We start from the raw sequence: 19,445 nt of genomic DNA, 5'->3' as shown, positions 1-19,445 counted from the left end.
GTTTTTACTGAGTGCCTCCTATGTGCTAGCTACCACTGCAAAAGCTGGATTAGTTTCCTATGGCTGCTGTAACAAATTACCACCAATTTGGTGGCTTAAAACAGCGCAAGGTTGTTATCTTGCAGTTTGGGAGATCAGAAGTCCTCAAATCAAGGTGAAAACTGGGATGCATTTCTTCTCAAGGCTCTAAGAGAATCTGTTTCCTTGACTTCAGCTTCCAAGAGGCATTCCTGGCTCTGGCTCCTTCCTCTATCTGCAAGCCTGCAGTGCAGCATCTTAAAAATCTCTCTTTCTCTTTGACCTCATCTTCTATCCTCAGATCTCCTTCTTTGACTCTGGTACTCCTGTTTTCCTGTTCTAAGGGCCTGTGGTGACACTAGGCTCGTGTGGATAATCAAGAATAAATTCCCATCTCAAAATCTGTAACTTCATCACATCTGCAGAGTCCTTCTTGCCATGTGAGGTAACATATTCAGTTTTGGCAATTAAGACATGAGGCTATTGTTCTGCTTACAACAAGGTAAGGATTGAAACTATTACTATCAAACATTAAAAAATATTGTAGGAAATATGTGCCTATGTCTGAAAGTTATTCTTTCATTGGATGAAATTGGATGCTATAAGCTGAAGGAAGACTCAACCTTGATGTTTTAAGGAGAGAATCTCTAGGTGGAGAGGATGTAATGAAAGACAAAGAAAATGTACTGTGGGGAGAAGTGGGATGGTTGAGAAGAAAACACTACAGGCAATACACATTAAGTTCAGTCTCTGTTAGAAGCAGTGAAAGACTGGATTGGAACTTCAGAATATTAAAGGAAGTGGGGCACTATTTGAAAATCTTCTCTCAGGAGGAAGTAGAGAGTGATGAAGTGGAAAGCAATCAAGAAATTAAAACTAGGGATGCCTGGGTTGCTCAGTGGTTGAGCATCTGCCTTTGGCTCAGGTTGTGATCTCCGGGTCCTGGGATTGAGTCCCACATCAGACCCCCCAATAGGGAGCCTGCCTCTCCCTCTGTCTATGTCTCTGCTGCTTTCTGTCTCTCTCATGAATAAATAAATAAAATCTTAAGAAAAAGAAGTTAAAACCATAGAGGAAATATGGCAAAATAGAGATGACCCAACCAAAGATTTAAGTTCCCAAAGGAAGAAGCATTAAGATCAAAAGGCAGATGATAAACAGGAAATTTTGGCCACATATGGTAGATCAGATTTAAATATTTTTAAAAGATAGAGAACTTTTTCAACAGTGTAAGAAAATAGGCAAAGTACATAAACATAAAGGACATACCAATGCCTGATAAAACTTCAGCCTCCTTAACCATTCAGGAAATTCAGTTTAATATGAATTGTTATCACGCTATTAAAATGACAGACATCAATGATAGTAATATTCAATTCTGGAAAGGATGTGGGGGTCACCCGAGTATTCTCACAAATAGCTTATATGGGTAGAAATTGGCACAATCTTTTTGGAAGCAGTTTGGTCATATGTATCAAGAACTATGAAAATCTTTATCTGTTTGTCTATAAATTCTAAAGTATATCCTAAGGAAGTATATCCAGAGTCATGAAGAAAGATTTTGGTTTAAATATGTTCATTGCAATTATCAATAATAGTTGGAAAAATTAAAATGAAATATCCAACAGCAGAAGAAGATTGAAGCACATTCTTATATAGATTAGAGGTTGACAAACTTTTTCTGAAAAGGACCAAATAGTAAATATTTTAGGCTTTGAAGGCCATATGGTCTTTGTTGCAACCACTCAACTCAGCTGTTCTACTGTGAAAGCAGTTTCAGATGATAGACATATGAATGAATATAGCTCTGTTCCAATAAACTCTGTTTTAAAAACAGGGCCAGATTTGACTATAGGTCAATAGGCCACAGTTGCCAAACCCTGATGTATGCAATAAAATGTTACAGAACTGTTAGAAACTGTTTTGAGAAACATTTAGTGACTAAGTTAAAAAAAACCCCACAAACTTAGAACACTAAATAGAATATGATACCAAAATATTAATTAGAAGAAAAGTTTGGTAGAACATATGCCAAATTGTTTATGTTGATAATATCTCGATGCTTCAATTACCTGCTATCTTTATTTTCTTCTTTATACTTGGTTGTATTTTTCAGATTTTCTCCACAATAAATGCATTTTAGTTTTGTGATCTAAAAATAATTTGCCTATTTTTCCTTAAAGCTTTGACATAACACAAAGAATCAATAAAAATAGTTCTCCTGGGATAGCAGAACTATGGATGAATTTAAAGAAATACTTTTGTGGTATTTAAAGTTGACTTAATAAGGATATTTTTTAAATTTCAAAAATTAAGAAAACATGCTTTGGCGTTAGTGCAAACTCTAGCTGTGTTCACAACAAAAGGATAACTTGATTCTATTTGGAAACAAGAGCTCTGTGAAAAAAATAATATAATAATTATTAGACAAATTAGCCCCAGAGGCAGAAATGTGATTTGATCAAAGAGATACACTGCATTTATTTTCAGAATCAAATTTCTCCTATTTTCCTGCTAAAGAGCATTTGTCTCTATATTTTTAGAGTTGCGAATGTCATACTGGTTATTTTCTGATGCTTACTAGGTAATTTAAGGCCTCACTGGCCATTGCTGACGAATCTGGAACTCACTCTGAATGATGCTGGTGGCATGGGGACCTTGCTAAGTACTGGCAGTGGCCAGGCACTGTCCTGGTGTTTTCACAGATCATGTTTAGCCCTCACCCCATGTAAAGAGGGAGGAGCTACTACACTGATTTCACAGACAAGGATGTTGACATTCAGAGGCGACTTTGCCAAAATCACACAGGATATGGATCCATTTCTGTAGGACATGAAAATCTGCATTCTTGTTACTACATTATATTCTCCTCATTTTCACCAGCATGTTTTGAAATTTTATACCTAAAATTATTTAGGACACTAAAGTGGAGCCAAATTTTAAAAAATTTTCTCAATAACAGATCTTTAAAATCTTCTGTCAAGTGGCTGACATTTTTTCAAAATTGATTGGTTGTTGATGCCAAAGATTGAAAACAGAGAATTTGTGTAGGTCTAGAGACCTCCATACCTTTCGTGGACCTGTATGTAAATGGAAATAGAAATACCTTCAGCTGTCACAGGACTACTATAGGATTTAAAAGTGAGATAATGGAAGTGAAGGTCATTCTCAAACTTCAGCTTTGATCCTGGGGGGTTTGTAAAAAGACAGATTCCCTGCCTTTACTCTGAGAAGTTCTGCAGATCTAGGATGGAGTCCAGGAATCTGCATTTTCAACAAGCTCCCAGGTGATTCTGATTCAGGTAGTCTAAACCACACGACCAGAAACACCAGGCTGGACAAATATCAGGGGTTATGGAACTTTTTAAAAAGATTATGGGCAGATCCATTTTGGTTCCTGGTTTAGGCTGAAATGCTGTGTTGTGTCTTGAACATGTCTAGTTGAAGAGGTTGGATTGTTTGCCTCATCCCCACCCACCCCCATCTTGGAAGATTGTCAGTTCAACCATGAATGTGGAGAAGGCAGGTGTGAACTTATTCACAGAAAAGACAATTTTGGAGACTAGAGCCAAGGAATTAGTAGGAATCACTGAGTTTATGTTCCTGCTTCTGGAAATTGATCAGGTTGAGCAAATTTTAATTTGTCTTCTGATTTCACTGACTTGTATATTAATAATACAAAAACAATGTTTAATTTCAAGTGGGGAAGCACAAGATTATTCCAAGAAAAAAATCAAACATGCTTGAAAAATTATTTAATAAAACTTTGCCAATAAAGATGGATATCCTCCTTGAATTTATTTCATTCAAAATACTTTCCAAGTTTTTGGAACAGGAAATATATAGGTGGGTAAACTTGGAGAAGCTTGAAGCATTGGCATGGAACCCAGCTGGGAAAAGTGCCCGTTTGCTGTGTGGGGCATGTGAGGCACGAGAGATGGGGTCTCAGTCTGACAAGGATGATTCATTCCATTGCCTGGAATCAAGGATGACCCAGGAGGGTACTTATAGGAGCAAGAATTTGTTTCCAAGGGGCTCTCCGGTCCTAGAACACTTGTTTATAACATCTACCTTCCCTGGGAGCCAAACTATGCAGATGGTACTGTACTGCTCTAAGTTTGTTCCACGTTGTCCAGGGCACATGGCTCAGTGGAAAGAACTGGCTTGGAGTTTTCAGACCTATGTTTAAGTTCCAGCCTGGATACTTACCAGGTTTTTGCACCCTTGAGCAAGGCATATAACCTCTGTGAACCTTTGTTTCATTATTTATGAAATATAAATAGTGAATAATGAATCAACAAAATTCACAGGACATGTGTGGGATCTCAAGTAAAATATAGTTACATATACTTTATAAACATATATATATGTTTATGACATAAATACACACATACATACTTATGATATAAACAATAAGTAATAATGATACTTGTAAAAATTATTGTGGCAGTGTCTAGGACTATATTAATTTCTTCTTTCCTTCTCTGTGAACCAGGGGCTAGATATAAAGATTTTTCTTTTAAATAGCCATAAAAGAAGAGTATATTATTATTCTTTGAGGGTGTACTTGTTAGTTTGAAGATGATCAAATATTTGGCACTATACGTGGCATACAAAATTGTTGATCAAGTTAGATACACCAATTTTTAAAAATTATAAATCAGATATGAAGTAATATAAATATAAAGTAATATAAAATCTTATGGGACTTAGAAACTGTCTTTGTAGGCAATTATGAAAATGACATTCAAGATGTTTTGGGCAATGCTATTGAACAGGGATAATATCAAAATTATTCTTATTATTTCTTAATGATTTTACTTATTTGAGAAAGAGAGAGAGAGAGAGAGAACACACAAGCAGAGGGAGGCGCAGAGGGAGACGCGGACTCCCCTCTGAGCAGGGAGCTCGATGAAGGACTCGATTCCAGGACCCCAGGATCATGACCTGAGCCAAAGGCAAACACTTAATGAATTGAACCACCCAGGTACCCTGGGATAGTATTAAAATTATTACTATGTTTTTCATTTTGTACCTCTTTGTAGGGTGAACCTCATCAGTTCCAACCAGAGGCATTAATTGTCTTAGGAAATATTAGAATTATCATACCAAAAGTGGAGACAGAAAGAAAGGCAAGGCTTTGACTTTCAAAATTGGAAATTTGAGTTAATTGTGAGACTTTATTAGAAGACTGAAGAAATTTCTAATGTCTGATTTCTCAGATCATCGCCAAATACACCAAGAGCAAATGTGGAGGTCTTATGTATTATTTTACTTTATAGTGAGGACACAGGATATGACATGAAGGGAGTTGGAGTCAGAGAGGAAGTGGCAGTGGGAAGCCCTCTCTCTGCTGGAAGAAAGCAAAGAGAGGCAGAATTAGGACAAAGAGTTGAGCTGTGTGGGTCTTGTCTCTTTGTCTCTATCAACATTCTAGGGGTAAGATGGGGAGCAAGAAGCAAGGAACTTGAAGACATATACATGCAAAGGGTTCATATGCCACTTCTCAGGAAATCGACAGCATCATTTATTTGTTGTTGCATGTTGAACTTTACATTCAACATGGCACTAGAGCAAGATGGTGCCAGACACCTCTAGTGTAGGGAGACAACCTGGCACTGGTGTGAGATAGTCTGGTTACCTATGTCCTGACTATATTTTATGCAGTAATGTGAAGGTGTCTTGGGTTCCAGTGAAAAGGCAGAAGCTTGGAGTCTGGACAAAGAGGCCTCACTTAGAAGAGTCTTTGTGACTGGAGGCAAATGCAATGAACTGTAGAACCCTCAGCAAAGTAAACAAAGTATTCCTAAGAAACTATGAAAAATAAACCATGCACTGGTGAAGACCAATACAGAGCCCAAACTGTGTCCACATCAGAGACCAGTGGTCCTCAGAGAAAAGCATCAGGACCAGACAGATGTCCTTACTCTGCAGCTATAATGTTATGTACATTTCCTTTAATGAACAGATACTACAAAGTGAGCTTCCTGACATTGTGGTTTTGCAGGTGCAGATCCTACCACACCATATAATACCACCAGATTGAATATTATCTTTTCTCAAAGTGAATACTTTGAATATGACTCCATTCATTTTGATTTATTTGTATTGTTCTGTTCGTTAGTGACTTTCTCTGTTTTGGTCATGCCTGGTATGTGCTTGCATGCTTTACTCACCTGATTCTCTTTCAGTGTCATCTGCCCCTGCTCTTTACACCCAAGGAAGGTCCTAACACATCTAAAAATCTTCTCATTTTGTTGTACTCTCTGAACAAAGTTGGCTGGAAAAAAGCCAATCCTGTCTTGAATTTTCCCCTGAAAGGAAAAAGAAGGCATGCATCCACAATTATAGCATTTGTTGTAATTTCAGTTACCAAATGTTTTTTTTTTTTAAAGAAAGAAAAATACTTACTTTCCACCAGTCTTCATTGGTGTCTTCTAGAAGTGTAATCATGTCTCCTGGCCTGTAATGAAGAGTGAACAAATTGAGCAGGGAAGGAGAGGGGGAAAAAAGAAAAAGATGACACTTCAGAGTCACAAGTAATAGTTTTTCATTTAAACTATTTCATAATAATCCTAAAATAAATAGAAGTAAAATAAACATGACTTCTTCCCAGTTCTCCCTACCCCTGAAAATAGTTTTGTTGCACATCCAAAACAAGTATTATTCCCATGCTGTATTTTAAAAAATAATACTAGCATTATTTTTAAAAAAGATTTTAGTTATTTATTTTGAGAGAGAGGTAAAGGGAGAGAGAGAGAGAGAGCAGGAGAACAGGCCTATGTAAAAGAGAGAAAATCTCAAGTAGACTCCATGCTGAGCACAGAGTGCAATGTGGGGCTTGACCCCACAAATGTGAGATCATGACCTGAGTCAAAATCAAAAGTCAGGTGCATAATGAACTGAGCCACACAGGGGCCCCAATATTAGCTTTGTTTTTACATATAGAGAAGGGTTTTTATTATCTCTGAAAGTTTCCTATTCACATTTGCAGCTTTCTGTTATGATATTATAATGGATCTTTCTGAGGACATTATTATATTTTTAAAACAATATTTCTTTCCTTTATTGAATTCTTTGTTTCCTCTAGAATTGGTTGGCTTCTGCTTTATTCTATCACTTCTCCTTCATGTCAGAGGATTTTCTTCAACATCTTTGTTTCTTGGTTGTTTCTTTTTCTTTTCTCTTTCTTGGTTGTTTCTTTACATTAATGACTAAAAACAGAGGTGGATAGGTGTGGACCGCTGGGTGGACTTCTCTGCTATTATACACATCTGCATCTGCACTGGGTCTTTCTCCCAAGTGCCAGGGCTAATTTCAGGCTCTGTTTAAGAGAGCAGGGTGCATTGATTGGGGCATCTCATTTTTGGGTGGTTGGAAGTGTAGCAGGCAAGCTGTCTTGGGTGTCCTACCACTACTTCAATGGCTAAAACAGGACGGCTCTCCTAACCCTGGTGGGGGAGAGGTCAGTTTATTCTCCTGTTAAGTACCATTGCCTTTTCATTCCCTTCCCATGCTCTCTAGATGATCTGGGGTCTAGAGTTATTTAAACACAGCTCTTTTTCTTTCTCAGACTTCTGTGCTCACAGAGAAAGCCTCCTTAGGCATGAGTTCCCTCTATGCTGAGTACAGGTGTTCCTTTGATTCTGGAGTCAAACAAGCACCATTGCTGCCTGTTGCTCATTATAAGCAGTAATGTGGGAGTCTGTATCAGTTATACACTGCCATCATAATTCACCAAAACATATAGCTACAAAACCTCAATGAGCTGCTCACATGCCTGGTTGTTGGCTGGCTGTTGGCTGGGATGTCTGGAGAGACTTTGCCCTATTATCTGTTTCTTATACCCCAGAAAGATAATTTGCACATTCATGCCAATGCCAGAATTTCAAGAGCAGCAAATGAAAACATGCAAAACATATAAGGTCTCTAAGGCCAGGCTTGGAATTGACACATTGTCACTTCTGCCTCATTTTATGGGGCAAAGCGTGTCATGAGGCCAGTCCAGACTCAAGGGACAGGATAGAGACTCCACTTCTGTGGTGACAGAAACTGGAAAGTCTCATGGCAAAAGGCAGGAGCACAAGAAAGGGTGAAGAATTGGGTCATTCATGCAATCAAGCCACTGGAGACACCCTCATGTTCTTCAATGAATTTGCTATGAGTTCAGTGTCTCCATGAATGTGTCCCTACACCTAAAAGTTACTCTTGCCTGAGCATTCTTTGTTCTCTAGGCATCTTCACTATTCTCAATTCTGTTTGCTACAGTTTGCCTGGAAATTCTCAAAATCTGGGGTCTCAGCATTATTTCTTGTTTTCTAGTACTTTTATGGATGTATTCTTAGAGAAATATATTTCCTGACATTTTAAGGGATTGGAGCAAGAGAAGAAGTAGATCCGTGGGCTCATTTTGCTACTCTGATTCAATCTCCTCTGCTGTCATTTTCAATTCTCAGTTAATATCTATCTTCATAGGGGATTCTAAATAGAACAGGCTTGTTGCACCTGAAGCATTAAACATGAGTGGCATTTTGGTATTTCAACAGTCACAGTTCCATGCTGATGCCACAGAAAGCGAGATGGCTGAAAATCACTCTTTTCCCAGATGAGGGATTTAATTAAGCAGCAAGGATGAAAGCTGATGTAGAAAAATCTTTCTAGTTCCAGCAGATTTTACTTAACCTAATAACATAAGAAACCGTGTGTTAATATCAAGTACAATGACTTTGCTGATGGTTTGGTAGAAACTGGAAGTAGAGAATAAAGCTGGAGATGGGGAGAGGTACCTTTTCCTAATGGTGAAAAAGGATGCTGTCTGGATCCAACCTTTGGTTTTACAGTCTAAATAGAGACCCATTTTTTACCATGACCCATGGTAACTAAACCACATATTAGAACAAGGCACTCACTTGAATACAAGTTATAATATTATGAGCAATACCAGACACCTTCCTGACAGTGTGATGAGGATTGTCTTATCCTATAAAAGAGCACCGTCAGGACCAGAAAATTGCTTAGTGAGGGAGGAGAATTACATTCAACTATTTATTATTTTTGTTTGTTTGTTTATCCATTCGTTCAATAAATATTCCAGAATGCCAACTCTGGGTATTCTTTGGAGAATAACATCCTCACTGTAGTTAATGTTCTAGTGAGGAAGAGGGATACAAATAAGCAAATATATAATACAACATTTAATACAGTTTTAAATAAGAAGAATATAGTCTATATGTATAACTGATGAATATATAACTGCAAATTGTCATAAGGGCTATGAAGGGAATAGATGGGAGGCAGTTATAAAGCCTAAGACTAGACTCCTGATATTAGCCAATTACTCTAATCATCTGATGGAGACAGCTAATGCCTCTTTTTCTCTGCAGGCAGGATCTTGCCCCAGGCAGCACTTGAATCCAAAACAGCAATGCTCCGCTATCTGGGTCAGCAAACCTGTGGCCCTTGGGGTGTTGCGCTGCCCCTTGCCCCTGCCTGGCATCACCCATCAATCTCGGCACTCTTTCTACTGCAGTTGCACTCAGACTGAGACTCCTTTTCAACATGGGGTCTAGGCCTATGCATCTGAGTAGGCTAGCAAGATAAAAACACTGTGTGTTTTATGATATTTTTAATTTATTTTTGAAGAGGTGTCTTGACCCAATTTCTTTTTTTTTAATAATAAATTTATTTTTTATTGGTGTTCAATTTGCCAACATACAGAATAACACCCAGTGCTCATCCCATCAAGTGCCCCCCTCAGTGCCCATCACCCATTCACCCCCACCCCCCGCCCTCCTCCCCTTCCACCACCCCTAGTTCGTTTCCCAGAGTTAGGAGTCTTCATGTTCTGTCTCCCTTTCTGATATTTCCTACCCATTTCTTCTCCCTTCCCTTCTATTCCCTTTCACTATTATTTATATTCCCCAAATGAATGAGAACATATAATGTTTGTTTTTCTCCGATTGACTTATTTCACTCAGCATAATACCCTCCAGTTCCAGCCATGTTGAAGCAAATGGTGGGTATTTGTCGTTTCTAATGGCTGAGGAATATTCCATTGTATACACAGACCACAGCTTCTTTATCCATTCATCTTTCGATGGACACCGAGGCTCCTTCCACAGTTTGGCTATTGTGGACATTGCTGCTAGAAACATCAGGGTGCAGGTGTCCTGGCATTTCATTCATCTGTATCTTTGGGGTAAATCCCCAGCAGTGCAATTGCTGGGTCATAGGGCAGGTCTATTTTTAACTCTTTGAGGAACCTCCACACAGTTTTCCAGAGGGGCTGCACCAGTTCACATTCCCACCAACAGTGTAAGAGGGTTCCCTTTTCTCCGCATCCTCTCCAACATTTGTTGTTTCCTGCCTTGTTAATTTTCCCCATTCTCACTGGTGTGAGGTGGTATCTCGTTGTGGTTTTGATTTGTATTTCCCTGATGGCAAGTGACCCAATTTCAAACTCTGGCTAGAGGTCAGCCAGCTCCCCTTAAGCAACTGATTAAGTCAATACCCCAACTATTTCCCTTCGGACTTTCACAGTCCAGGCCATGATGCACCAGCCCCAGCCCTAACTGCTCCTGGGGCCAGGTAGCAGACAACTAGGTACAGCCCTTATGCCCTGGAATCTGTGAAATTATTCAAATGAGCTAACCCGCAGGGAGCCTGGGAAACCAGCTAACCCCAGCTGCTGGCCATACAAAAACTGCCCTATAGCCTGAGTAATCTTTCCCCTGACTCCCAGCTGCAAGCTGTGTGGCCCTGGGTGGCAGCCCTCCATGCTGAACTGTGTATTCTCTGCTCAATCGATTCTCAACCTAGTTGTCTTCTCCCATGCTGGTGTTGGTGTAATCTGTCCTGCCATCAAAGAGCTGAGTCTAAACATTCTGTTCACTCATTCTACCTAGGGAGAGTCTTTCCATTGTTCCTGGAGGGATGGAGGCCTAATGCCTAAAAATCCTCCTTCCCTGGTTGGTCTTAGGATGGACACTGCCAGTTCATGACTCTCTGCCTCCAACTGTTTCCTGCTTCTGGGCTGACCAGCCCTCTCTTCATGGAACAATTCTTTTTCATTCTGGGTTGTCACACTCCAAAGTCCTGCTCTGGTCTAGCAGCTACACTCTATCTTTCAGGAAACTTTATGTCCCTGATCCATAATGTGCAGTCTATAATTTACTCTACTTCCAAATTCCTGGGGATGAACTTGTCAGGCCCCCAAATATTAAAAAAAAAAAAAAAGGTTCCCTTTGCTTGATTCAATCAGAGTATCCTAAGTTTGGGTAACCATTTTGCTGTACAGTACCCAAGAATTATACATGTACAAAATACAATGCAATTCATAAATAGTAGAGGCATAGTTTCTCTTTGGTGCAGACTGATCAGAGTACCACAACTGGCCTTTTCTTTTGGTTTACACAATGAAATAAAGGCTCAAAGTTCTAATTTCTTCCTGAAAGTATAATTTTTTTCACTTGGAAATTTGAAGATCTAGTGATTTTTACCTTTTAAGTGGGTGTTCCCTTAGGTTTTTGGCAAGGATGGTTGGTTCATGAAATCATCTTTGGCCTTTTAAGTGGCTTCAGTGTGTTTCAGAGCTTTGAAAAAGTTTTTCTCTCTTTTTACATCCACTCATCCCTCTTGCCCTCTACCCCAGGTAGTGACAAGAAAGGTGTGGCAAGAGCTGGAGGCTGGAGTTAGTACCCTACCACTCAGTGGTTGATTGTGATGGAGGTGTTGAATAGCAGAGGAGGAGAGCCAAACAGTCTGGAGAGGGCAACAGGTTCACTGAATGAAATGGGTATGGCCACCTCCATCTGCACTCAAGTAAGAAGGTTCAGAGAGACTTCACCAGTTTTAGGCAGGATTTGAATCCACTACTAAACCACTAAATCAAGCTGTCTCTTATAACCACCCAAACCTTGTGAAACTCATCAGAACTGCCCGTTTTACTCTGCAAGTATTTTCAGATATCTTTAGTATTTCTTACCCTTTTCTATTCATGGGGAACAAAAAATCAACCAACCAAACAACAACAACAACAAAGCCCCAACAGACCAACGAACCAAAACCGAATAAATATACACAAACCAAATCAATCTTACAGCAACCTGCGTCATTCAGACAAAGGAGATGTCCTGGAAAAACCAGGTTACGGGAGCATAAAAAGGAGCCAAATTGCTCCATTAACTTCAGATCTGCTGCTTAATTTTTCACAAGACCCACTTCTCAATTTCCATAATCCTGGTCCAGAGCCTTTTACAGTCTGGGCACATGGGTAGGTAATGAGGAGCTCCTGAATCCCAGTTTGATTTTGCCTTAAACCTAGCATCTGTGAGACTGCCTGCATTTCCCCAAGTCCGGAGAGTTGGTGTGGAGAAAAAGCATTCAGATAAAGGACCATTTGGATGAGACTTGGTAAATGTTCCTGAACTGTCACGGATCACGCTTTCCAGAACCTAATTGGAAAAGGCATCTGAGTGAGAAGATGGCTGCTGAGCACATTAGTGGCATTCAGGAGGGTCTGGGTTTCCTGACATAGTGCAGCTTCAGAACATAATATGCATCAGAGACTTTCCTCAAATAGCCTTAATTGCATTTTGATGTCCTGGTGACTGTGAAGATTATTTTTAAATCAAATTGGTGCATTAGAATTACATTTAGTTTTAATTAAGTTGATGCATTTGCCAAGCAGTAATTTACTTAGAGAATGGAAACGAGACACCAAGGGGGTCTTATTCTGTCTCAAGGGCTCTCCTTTTCTTATTTTATGAAGGATTTATAAAGCCTTACAGAGTGAAGGACATAGCCACGCAAGTTGCAGGCCAAAGCCCAATGTGGACGGGAATACCGAACATGACCAGGGATCAGGAAGCCTGCCTTGTGGTCCTGGGTCTGTCATTGGCCCACTGCGTACCTTTGAATGTCACAGCTGCTCTCAAGTCTGGCAGATACTCAGAATCCAGGGGAACACTTACCCATTCAGAACTCCAAGTGGAATCTGATCCTTTAGGCCTGGGGGTGGGGAGCCCAGGAATCTCTATTTTAATAATATTCTCTAGGAAGTGAGAAGTGGTTTGAAAATCCCAACCATAGTTTTCTCCTCTGTCAAATACTAACTGCTTGGGTGACTTCACAGATTTATGAAAAGAATTCAAGGGGACGTCAGGGAAGATTGAGAAAACTGTGAAAGACTCTGAAATGGGCACAAACATTACCAATCTTGGTGTCCAGTTCATCTTTCTGGCCATCTCTACCTTTCATTGTTTTTGGGCTATTTTACATATTTTCTACAAGCTGTAGAAAATTGGTGATAATGCAAATGACTTTTGTCCCTAGAAATGCAAGTGAACTGTGTCTGGTGGGATATAACCAGTTGTTGCTTCTGAAGATTGACCAGTATGGCATGTATTTGTAAATTCATGTCAGCACTCCTGCTCACCCATGTATGTGTGATGTTTGAATCCTCCTTTGTACCAGATAAACATTATATTGGTTTTCTCACTAATTAATAAGTCAAATAAAAATTTTGACATGTGTTTATTTTATATTTGTATAGACTCATGATTTCACCTTAATTTAAAAAATTAGTAGTGAACTAGAATGACTTTTCATGAACACATTCTATAGATCATAAGCTTCCTGGTCTTAGAAAGACTTAGCAATCTTAATAAACCAAGAAGGAGTATGAATGGCCAACATGGAATATATTAATGGATTGTCTCAATCTGCTGATTAGAAAGAATTGCCAACCTCATTGGAGAGAATACCCACACAGTCAATGCAGGACAAAAAGTTTGGGGTAGGAAAAAGACCAGTGGATTGAAAATCTGCCTCCCTGGGTTCCAGCCTGAGCCTCTACTTTCTACCTGTCACTTCTTGGCCCTGGTTCTCCCAATTTACCCCCTTTGGTAAAGAATCATAGACTGTCTCATTCTCATTGGATGTGAACTAAATAGCTTAGGTGTCCATTCACTAAGCTCTACTAAAGTCGAAGACAGTCCTTCCAGAATGAGGATTGGAATGTGGGTAGTTATGAAAATAGGTTCCTGCTCCTGCAATGAATTTGCACTACCTCTTTGTAATGGGATTCACATTTGCCCCCCATTTCATACTTCTTAAAGTCATTCTCATGTTCTTCCATTGAACCCATCCTTCCTTACCCTTTCTTGACTGGAAAGAGAGAATGACTGCTCACTAACCAAGCTGCACAGGCCCTCCAAGTCATCTCTTGCTGGAAGCCTTGGCTTGGTTGTGACGTCACCTCCTTGCAAAGCCTTCCCTGGCCTCCATGGCTGCTTTGATGTCTTCTTGAGATGCTGTGGCAGCATCCTGAACTACCTCCCTTCCCACAAGACCTCATGCTGGGGTGTGCTTTCTTGTCTACTCTTCGGCCCCTCACCTCCAGCCTAGGGGCCACTTGAGCTCTTTGAGGATCTGTGAACTGTTCACCCAGCAGCCAATCAATACTAATTCACCACATGGTGAGCAGTGAAGACATGAAATGAATCCTGAGAATAGCCACACAAGGGTTAAACTCAGTTTTAATTCAATTTCAAGTGGTGCTTTGAAAAAAATCAGAAAGAGATGAATTCAGGCCATCCCATCTCCAGAGGTTCTCATGAATATTAGCTAATGAGACAAATGGTTGCCTGGTTTCATTCAGACTCAACCACAGAAAAACCCGATAGACTCACTGCTTCCAAGAAAGAGGCTGGTGATTCAAGAGTCTAAATCCTTATTTGGGATTACAAAAGAAAATACATTTTTTCTTTGAAGCCCCCCAAATTTAGGTGTCCGGACACACACTGAAGTGGGAATTAATTTGTATTTTAGAATTTAATAATATTGGAAAAGCAGTTCCCTCTTTCCCTCTCCTGGCTCCTAAGCTTTGTTCTTTTTTCCTCTTTCTCTCCTCCTTATGAAACATGGCCATTATCATATAAATTTGTTTGGGGAGAACTAATAAAAATGAAAATGACTTAGATGTGGAAAGCCAAAATGGATTCTTTGGAATAGGCATTATATGGTCACTAGAATATGCATCTGAACCCTTTCATCCTTTATTTACTCCTATCCTTTATTTGAGAGCCCTGATGTTTCATGGTTCTGTGTTTACTTGGAGCTATTTATATCTGCTGCTTATTTACATGATATACTAGCATAGCAAAGCCAGAAAAATTATTCTTATTGATTTTTATTTTTTAAAAATATTTTATTTGAGAAAGAAAGCATGTGTGTGTGTGTGTGTGTGTGTGTGTGTGTGTGTGTAGACAGAGCAGGAGGGAGAGGGACAACAGATTTCTCACTGAATGCAAAGCCCTATACTGTTGATCCCACACCCTAAAATCATGACCTGAGTCAAAACCAAGAGTCCGGCACTCAACCCACTGAGTCACCCACCCTCAACCCAGTAAGTCCTCTTCTTAATGATTGTTAAAATGTGTGTTGGTGTGAATAATAAGCAATGGCTCTAAGACCGTTTTGCAGACTTCTGAACCCAAAATCACCAAGGATAATGGGACTGGTTACATTGTAAATGTGGAAGGCAAAAAGCTAAGCATGTGCTATTAAGCTCTTGCTAACTATGTGTGTGTTGTGTGTGTATGAGTGCATGAGAATGAATGTGTATTTGAGTGTGCATGGGCATATGAATGTGACTTTGTGTGTATATCTGACTGCAAGTGTGTGGGAGTGTATGTGCATATGTAAGTGTATCACACACTATACTCACCCACTAGGCTAGAAGGGTGTTTGGGCACACAGCCTACATGTACTCATGAGGCAGTGTATATGATAACAATGCCAGTGTTGATTATAATGGGGTTCTCCATTTGTATTTCACGTAGCATTTTAAAAAGGTTTATTCATGTATTAAGCTGGCCATCCATAAAGTGTAATTTTCAAAGCTCTTAAAAAATTCGATAATAAGGGTTATTTCTGGAAATTGTTTAAGACTCTAATTTCAGAAGTTTATCTACTATACAAGCTCATTTCACTCAGATGGAGGAGTGGGGTGCTCTTTAATATTATCAGACCTCAAATTGTCAGTGACAGTCAGGGGATCCCATGCACGCTGGCACCATATCTTTCACATCAGTGGTAAAATGTCATACCTATAAGTCAGTAACTGCCAAATGTACTCAGAAGATGCGGGACAGGGTCTCACAGCCTTCTTTTGGCTGGATAAATTAGACGAAGTCACATTGGATGTGCTCAAAGGCTAGAGAGAGCCTTTGACTGTGTTTTTTCAACTGTATATCCTTAGGGTAGTGTTAGTGAGGTCCAGAGACTTGGAAATAAAACATATTGTGAAAAGATGCAAATTCAGAAGGTATGAAAATATACTGTGCACCTCACTTTGTACTGAGGAAGGAAAGAAGCCAGTGTGGAAGGGAGGGAATAGTATAAGACAAAGCAGAGAGGTCTCCAGGGATGGATTGTGCTGGTCCTGGAGGTGTCTGTAAAGACTGTTGTCTTGAGAGGACATCGGAGACTTTTAGGCAAAGATGTGAGTGTTGTGAGCAGATCTGAGGCAGGCATAATGATTATCTCCTTTTATAAATGAAAAAGCAGAGACTCAGATGGCTTACGTAAATTTTTGGTTTTCATGGGGGTCATACAGCTAGTAGGTGGCCTGGCTGGGAGTTAAATCCATATCAAGGATGTCCACATTTTTTATTCTTAAACAGTAAGTGAATCCATGTTGATAAATTTCTTCTCCCTTCCTCTGTCTCTCATTTCTTTCTTTTTAAAAGGATTTTATTTATTTATTTGACAGCAAGAGTGAGTGAGCACACAAGCAGGGGGAACAGGAGCAGGAGAAGCAGACTTCCTGCTGAGCAGGGAGCCCAATGTGGGGCTCTATTCCAGGACCCTGGGATCATGACCTGAGCCAAAGGCAGGCACTTAACCCACTGAGTCACCCACGCACCCCCTGTCTCTCATTTCTTAATTCTGGAAAGGAAGTATCCACTTCTGGAGTAAACAGAACAGACTGGAATGGATGTTACCAAGCTCCTACTAGGGACAACATATTGTTGTTTTATTTAATCACAGTGATCCCCTAAGAGCCTTATTATTCCTATTTTCAAGATGACAAAACAGAGGGTCAGAAAGTTAGGTAATATGCTCTATTGTTGGAAACTAGAGGAGTTAGGATAGGAGCCCATTTTATCTGATTCCCACGTTTGGATGCCCCCAATACACTGTGCTGTCACATTAGAGACTTTTCCACCCAAAAAGGATGGGAAGAGAGGGGTGGGAGAAAGACACAGAGACACAGAGACCACGTAGGGCCTGCTACACGAGTCCAAGGAGAGATGGAAATGGGGATGGATTCAGGCAAAGAGAACCATAAGGACTTGAATATTAAATATATTTTGGGCACAAGGTAAAGGGATGCCTCTAGTGGCTGGCTTGAAGCCTGGGTAGACAGATGATATTATTTACCCCAAGAGCATGTTTGTGGGAGGGAGGGTGACGCTGCTGTGTGCCATCCACTCCAGGGTAGGCAAGTAAGGTTATGAATCTGGAGATCAATAGAAAGGTCTGGATTGTTAGCTGTTGGTGGAAAAACTTTCCTTGTTCCTGAGGAGATACATAGTGGATGAGTGGTGAAGCAATTACTCAGCTGCTCTGAGCTACAGCTGTTGGCTTTGCCAGTTGGGTCTTTTTTGCCCTCAAGCTTACACTGCAGACATTCCTGTGCCCTCACCTCATTTGTCCTCTGCTCTGAGGACAATACCTGCATGCTCCCCTGGGTGATAATGAAGGTGGATAAGAATGATATTTTGTTAAAAGGAATTTTTTTCTACCTTATGGAGAAGAAAAGGATAATTCACAAAGCCCGAGTTCATTTAAGGAATTATACCAAATCCCCAAAGCATGGCTTTACACATTATAAATCAAGTGCCTAGCTTTTTAAATTGGGAACATACAATCTCTTGGAAAAAAAGAAAGAAAAATGAAAAAAGGGAAAAGTATGATTTATCACTCCAATCTTGCAGTCTATGTAATATAGGCATTTCACTCCTGGGAATGAATAGTCCTGTTTTCCTCAGAGCAGACTGTAAACGTTTGATTCGTGACCAGACAAGTTGACTTTTAATGACCTGCAACTGTCTAAAATATGCACAAAAATTTATGACCACCACCAGGCAGCTAGACGTCATTCCTCAGTACTGTAATAACATCCTATATTTCTCTGGAATTGTTTCTTTCATCGCTGACTTCAGAATAATCTTCTAGTATAAAATGGTGGGATTGACAGAAGTTGTTACAGTATAAATTCTAGATATCCAAATAACAGCCTTAAGAAGGACACAATATATTGCAATGTGAATAGATATCACCCTTGTCTTTATCAGCAGAAAGTATATTGTGGACAGTCAGCTGAAGGCAAGGCAGCCCCCCAGCAGTGACCCCTAGGCAGGCTCTAACCTGTAGGGCTTGTTATAACTCTGATAGAACAGGTCTTCACTTGGTAAATGCCATCATCTTTGCTTGCACTGATGCCAGATTGTTTAAGTCTGTTTACAGCTCCAGCCAGTGAGTTCAACACAGCGACTCTTACTCAATGATGGAGAAAACTAAGATTACAAGAGCCCACTTGTCTGAACAAATCTCAGGTGCCAGGACTCAGGCCCTGAACTCTGCTCTGGGAAGGCCCAAGGATCACTTGGAAGAAGATGGCAAATGAATACTGGAAACCAAGCTGACCTTGGGTGTGAGCCAGATTCTGGCAGGATATACACTTCGGCTATGGAGTCTTGCTGGATGAGGGGCAGATGAGCTGCTAGTCTTGACCTCATGGCACATGGAACCCCGGGAAAGGAGGGCTAATTGGAGACTTTTTGGTAGCTCTTTCTTTTTATGGGCTTTTGGGTAAAGAGAAAGAGGACAGGCAGATTTCACTGCAGTGGAAAACCACAGTCAGGCAAGTGGGAGGGGGATTGTACCTGGGAAATGGCACAGCCTGAGGGGGAGAAGTCTAAAGAGCTCCCAGGCGGAGAGACAACATCTTCCAGAAGCCATGGGAAGGGAGTGACTGGCAACTGGTAATTTGGCCTCCATGATATTCAGACAAGTGGAGTTGACCTTGGAATGGAGGCTCTATCCATCCCTAATGCTCTGGCATTTCAATACTTTTCAGGACTACTTTAGCTCTCTGTTCTCTTCAGAAGAGCAAAGAACCTATCTCCAAGGGAATATCTGACTAGAAAAGCAGCCCCTTTTGTCCTGCTCTAGGATTAAAAAAACTCCAAATTCTTATGTTTTGGGGTCATGAATGGAGATGAGGAGTAAAGCATTTTCTTTGAGATAGGCCAGTGAACATCACATTATAAAAACGGTAATAACTACCAGTTATTGAGGGTTTACGATGATGAGGCACTGTGCTATATACTTTATGAATATGATTCATTTCATCCTCA

General features: G+C 40.2%; 1 protein-coding gene across 5 annotated transcripts in view; it reads right to left on the bottom strand.

Moving 5' to 3' along the window:
• The window catches only part of STAC (SH3 and cysteine rich domain), a 152,336-nt gene that overhangs the window by 12,861 nt on the left and 120,030 nt on the right, over window positions 1–19,445 (bottom strand). For all 5 annotated transcript variants that reach the window (XR_011995217.1, XM_072726401.1, XM_072726402.1 and 2 more), the window contains 2 exons: window positions 6,430–6,481; window positions 6,195–6,332 (listed from right to left, as the gene is read on the bottom strand). Coding sequence is in view for 4 of the 5 variants with exons in the window: in XM_072726401.1 (XP_072582502.1) it covers window positions 6,195–6,332; window positions 6,430–6,481 (190 nt within the window). In the remaining variant the exon portion in view is untranslated. The remainder of the gene's footprint in view (window positions 1–6,194; window positions 6,333–6,429; window positions 6,482–19,445) is intronic.

The sequence above is a fragment of the Vulpes vulpes genome, chromosome 11 (assembly GCF_048418805.1).
Source record: "Vulpes vulpes isolate BD-2025 chromosome 11, VulVul3, whole genome shotgun sequence".
In the NCBI taxonomy this organism is placed as follows: domain Eukaryota; kingdom Metazoa; phylum Chordata; class Mammalia; order Carnivora; family Canidae; genus Vulpes; species Vulpes vulpes.
The sequence above is the reverse complement of the archived record's forward strand: the minus strand, read 5'-3'. Positions and strand labels throughout refer to the sequence as shown.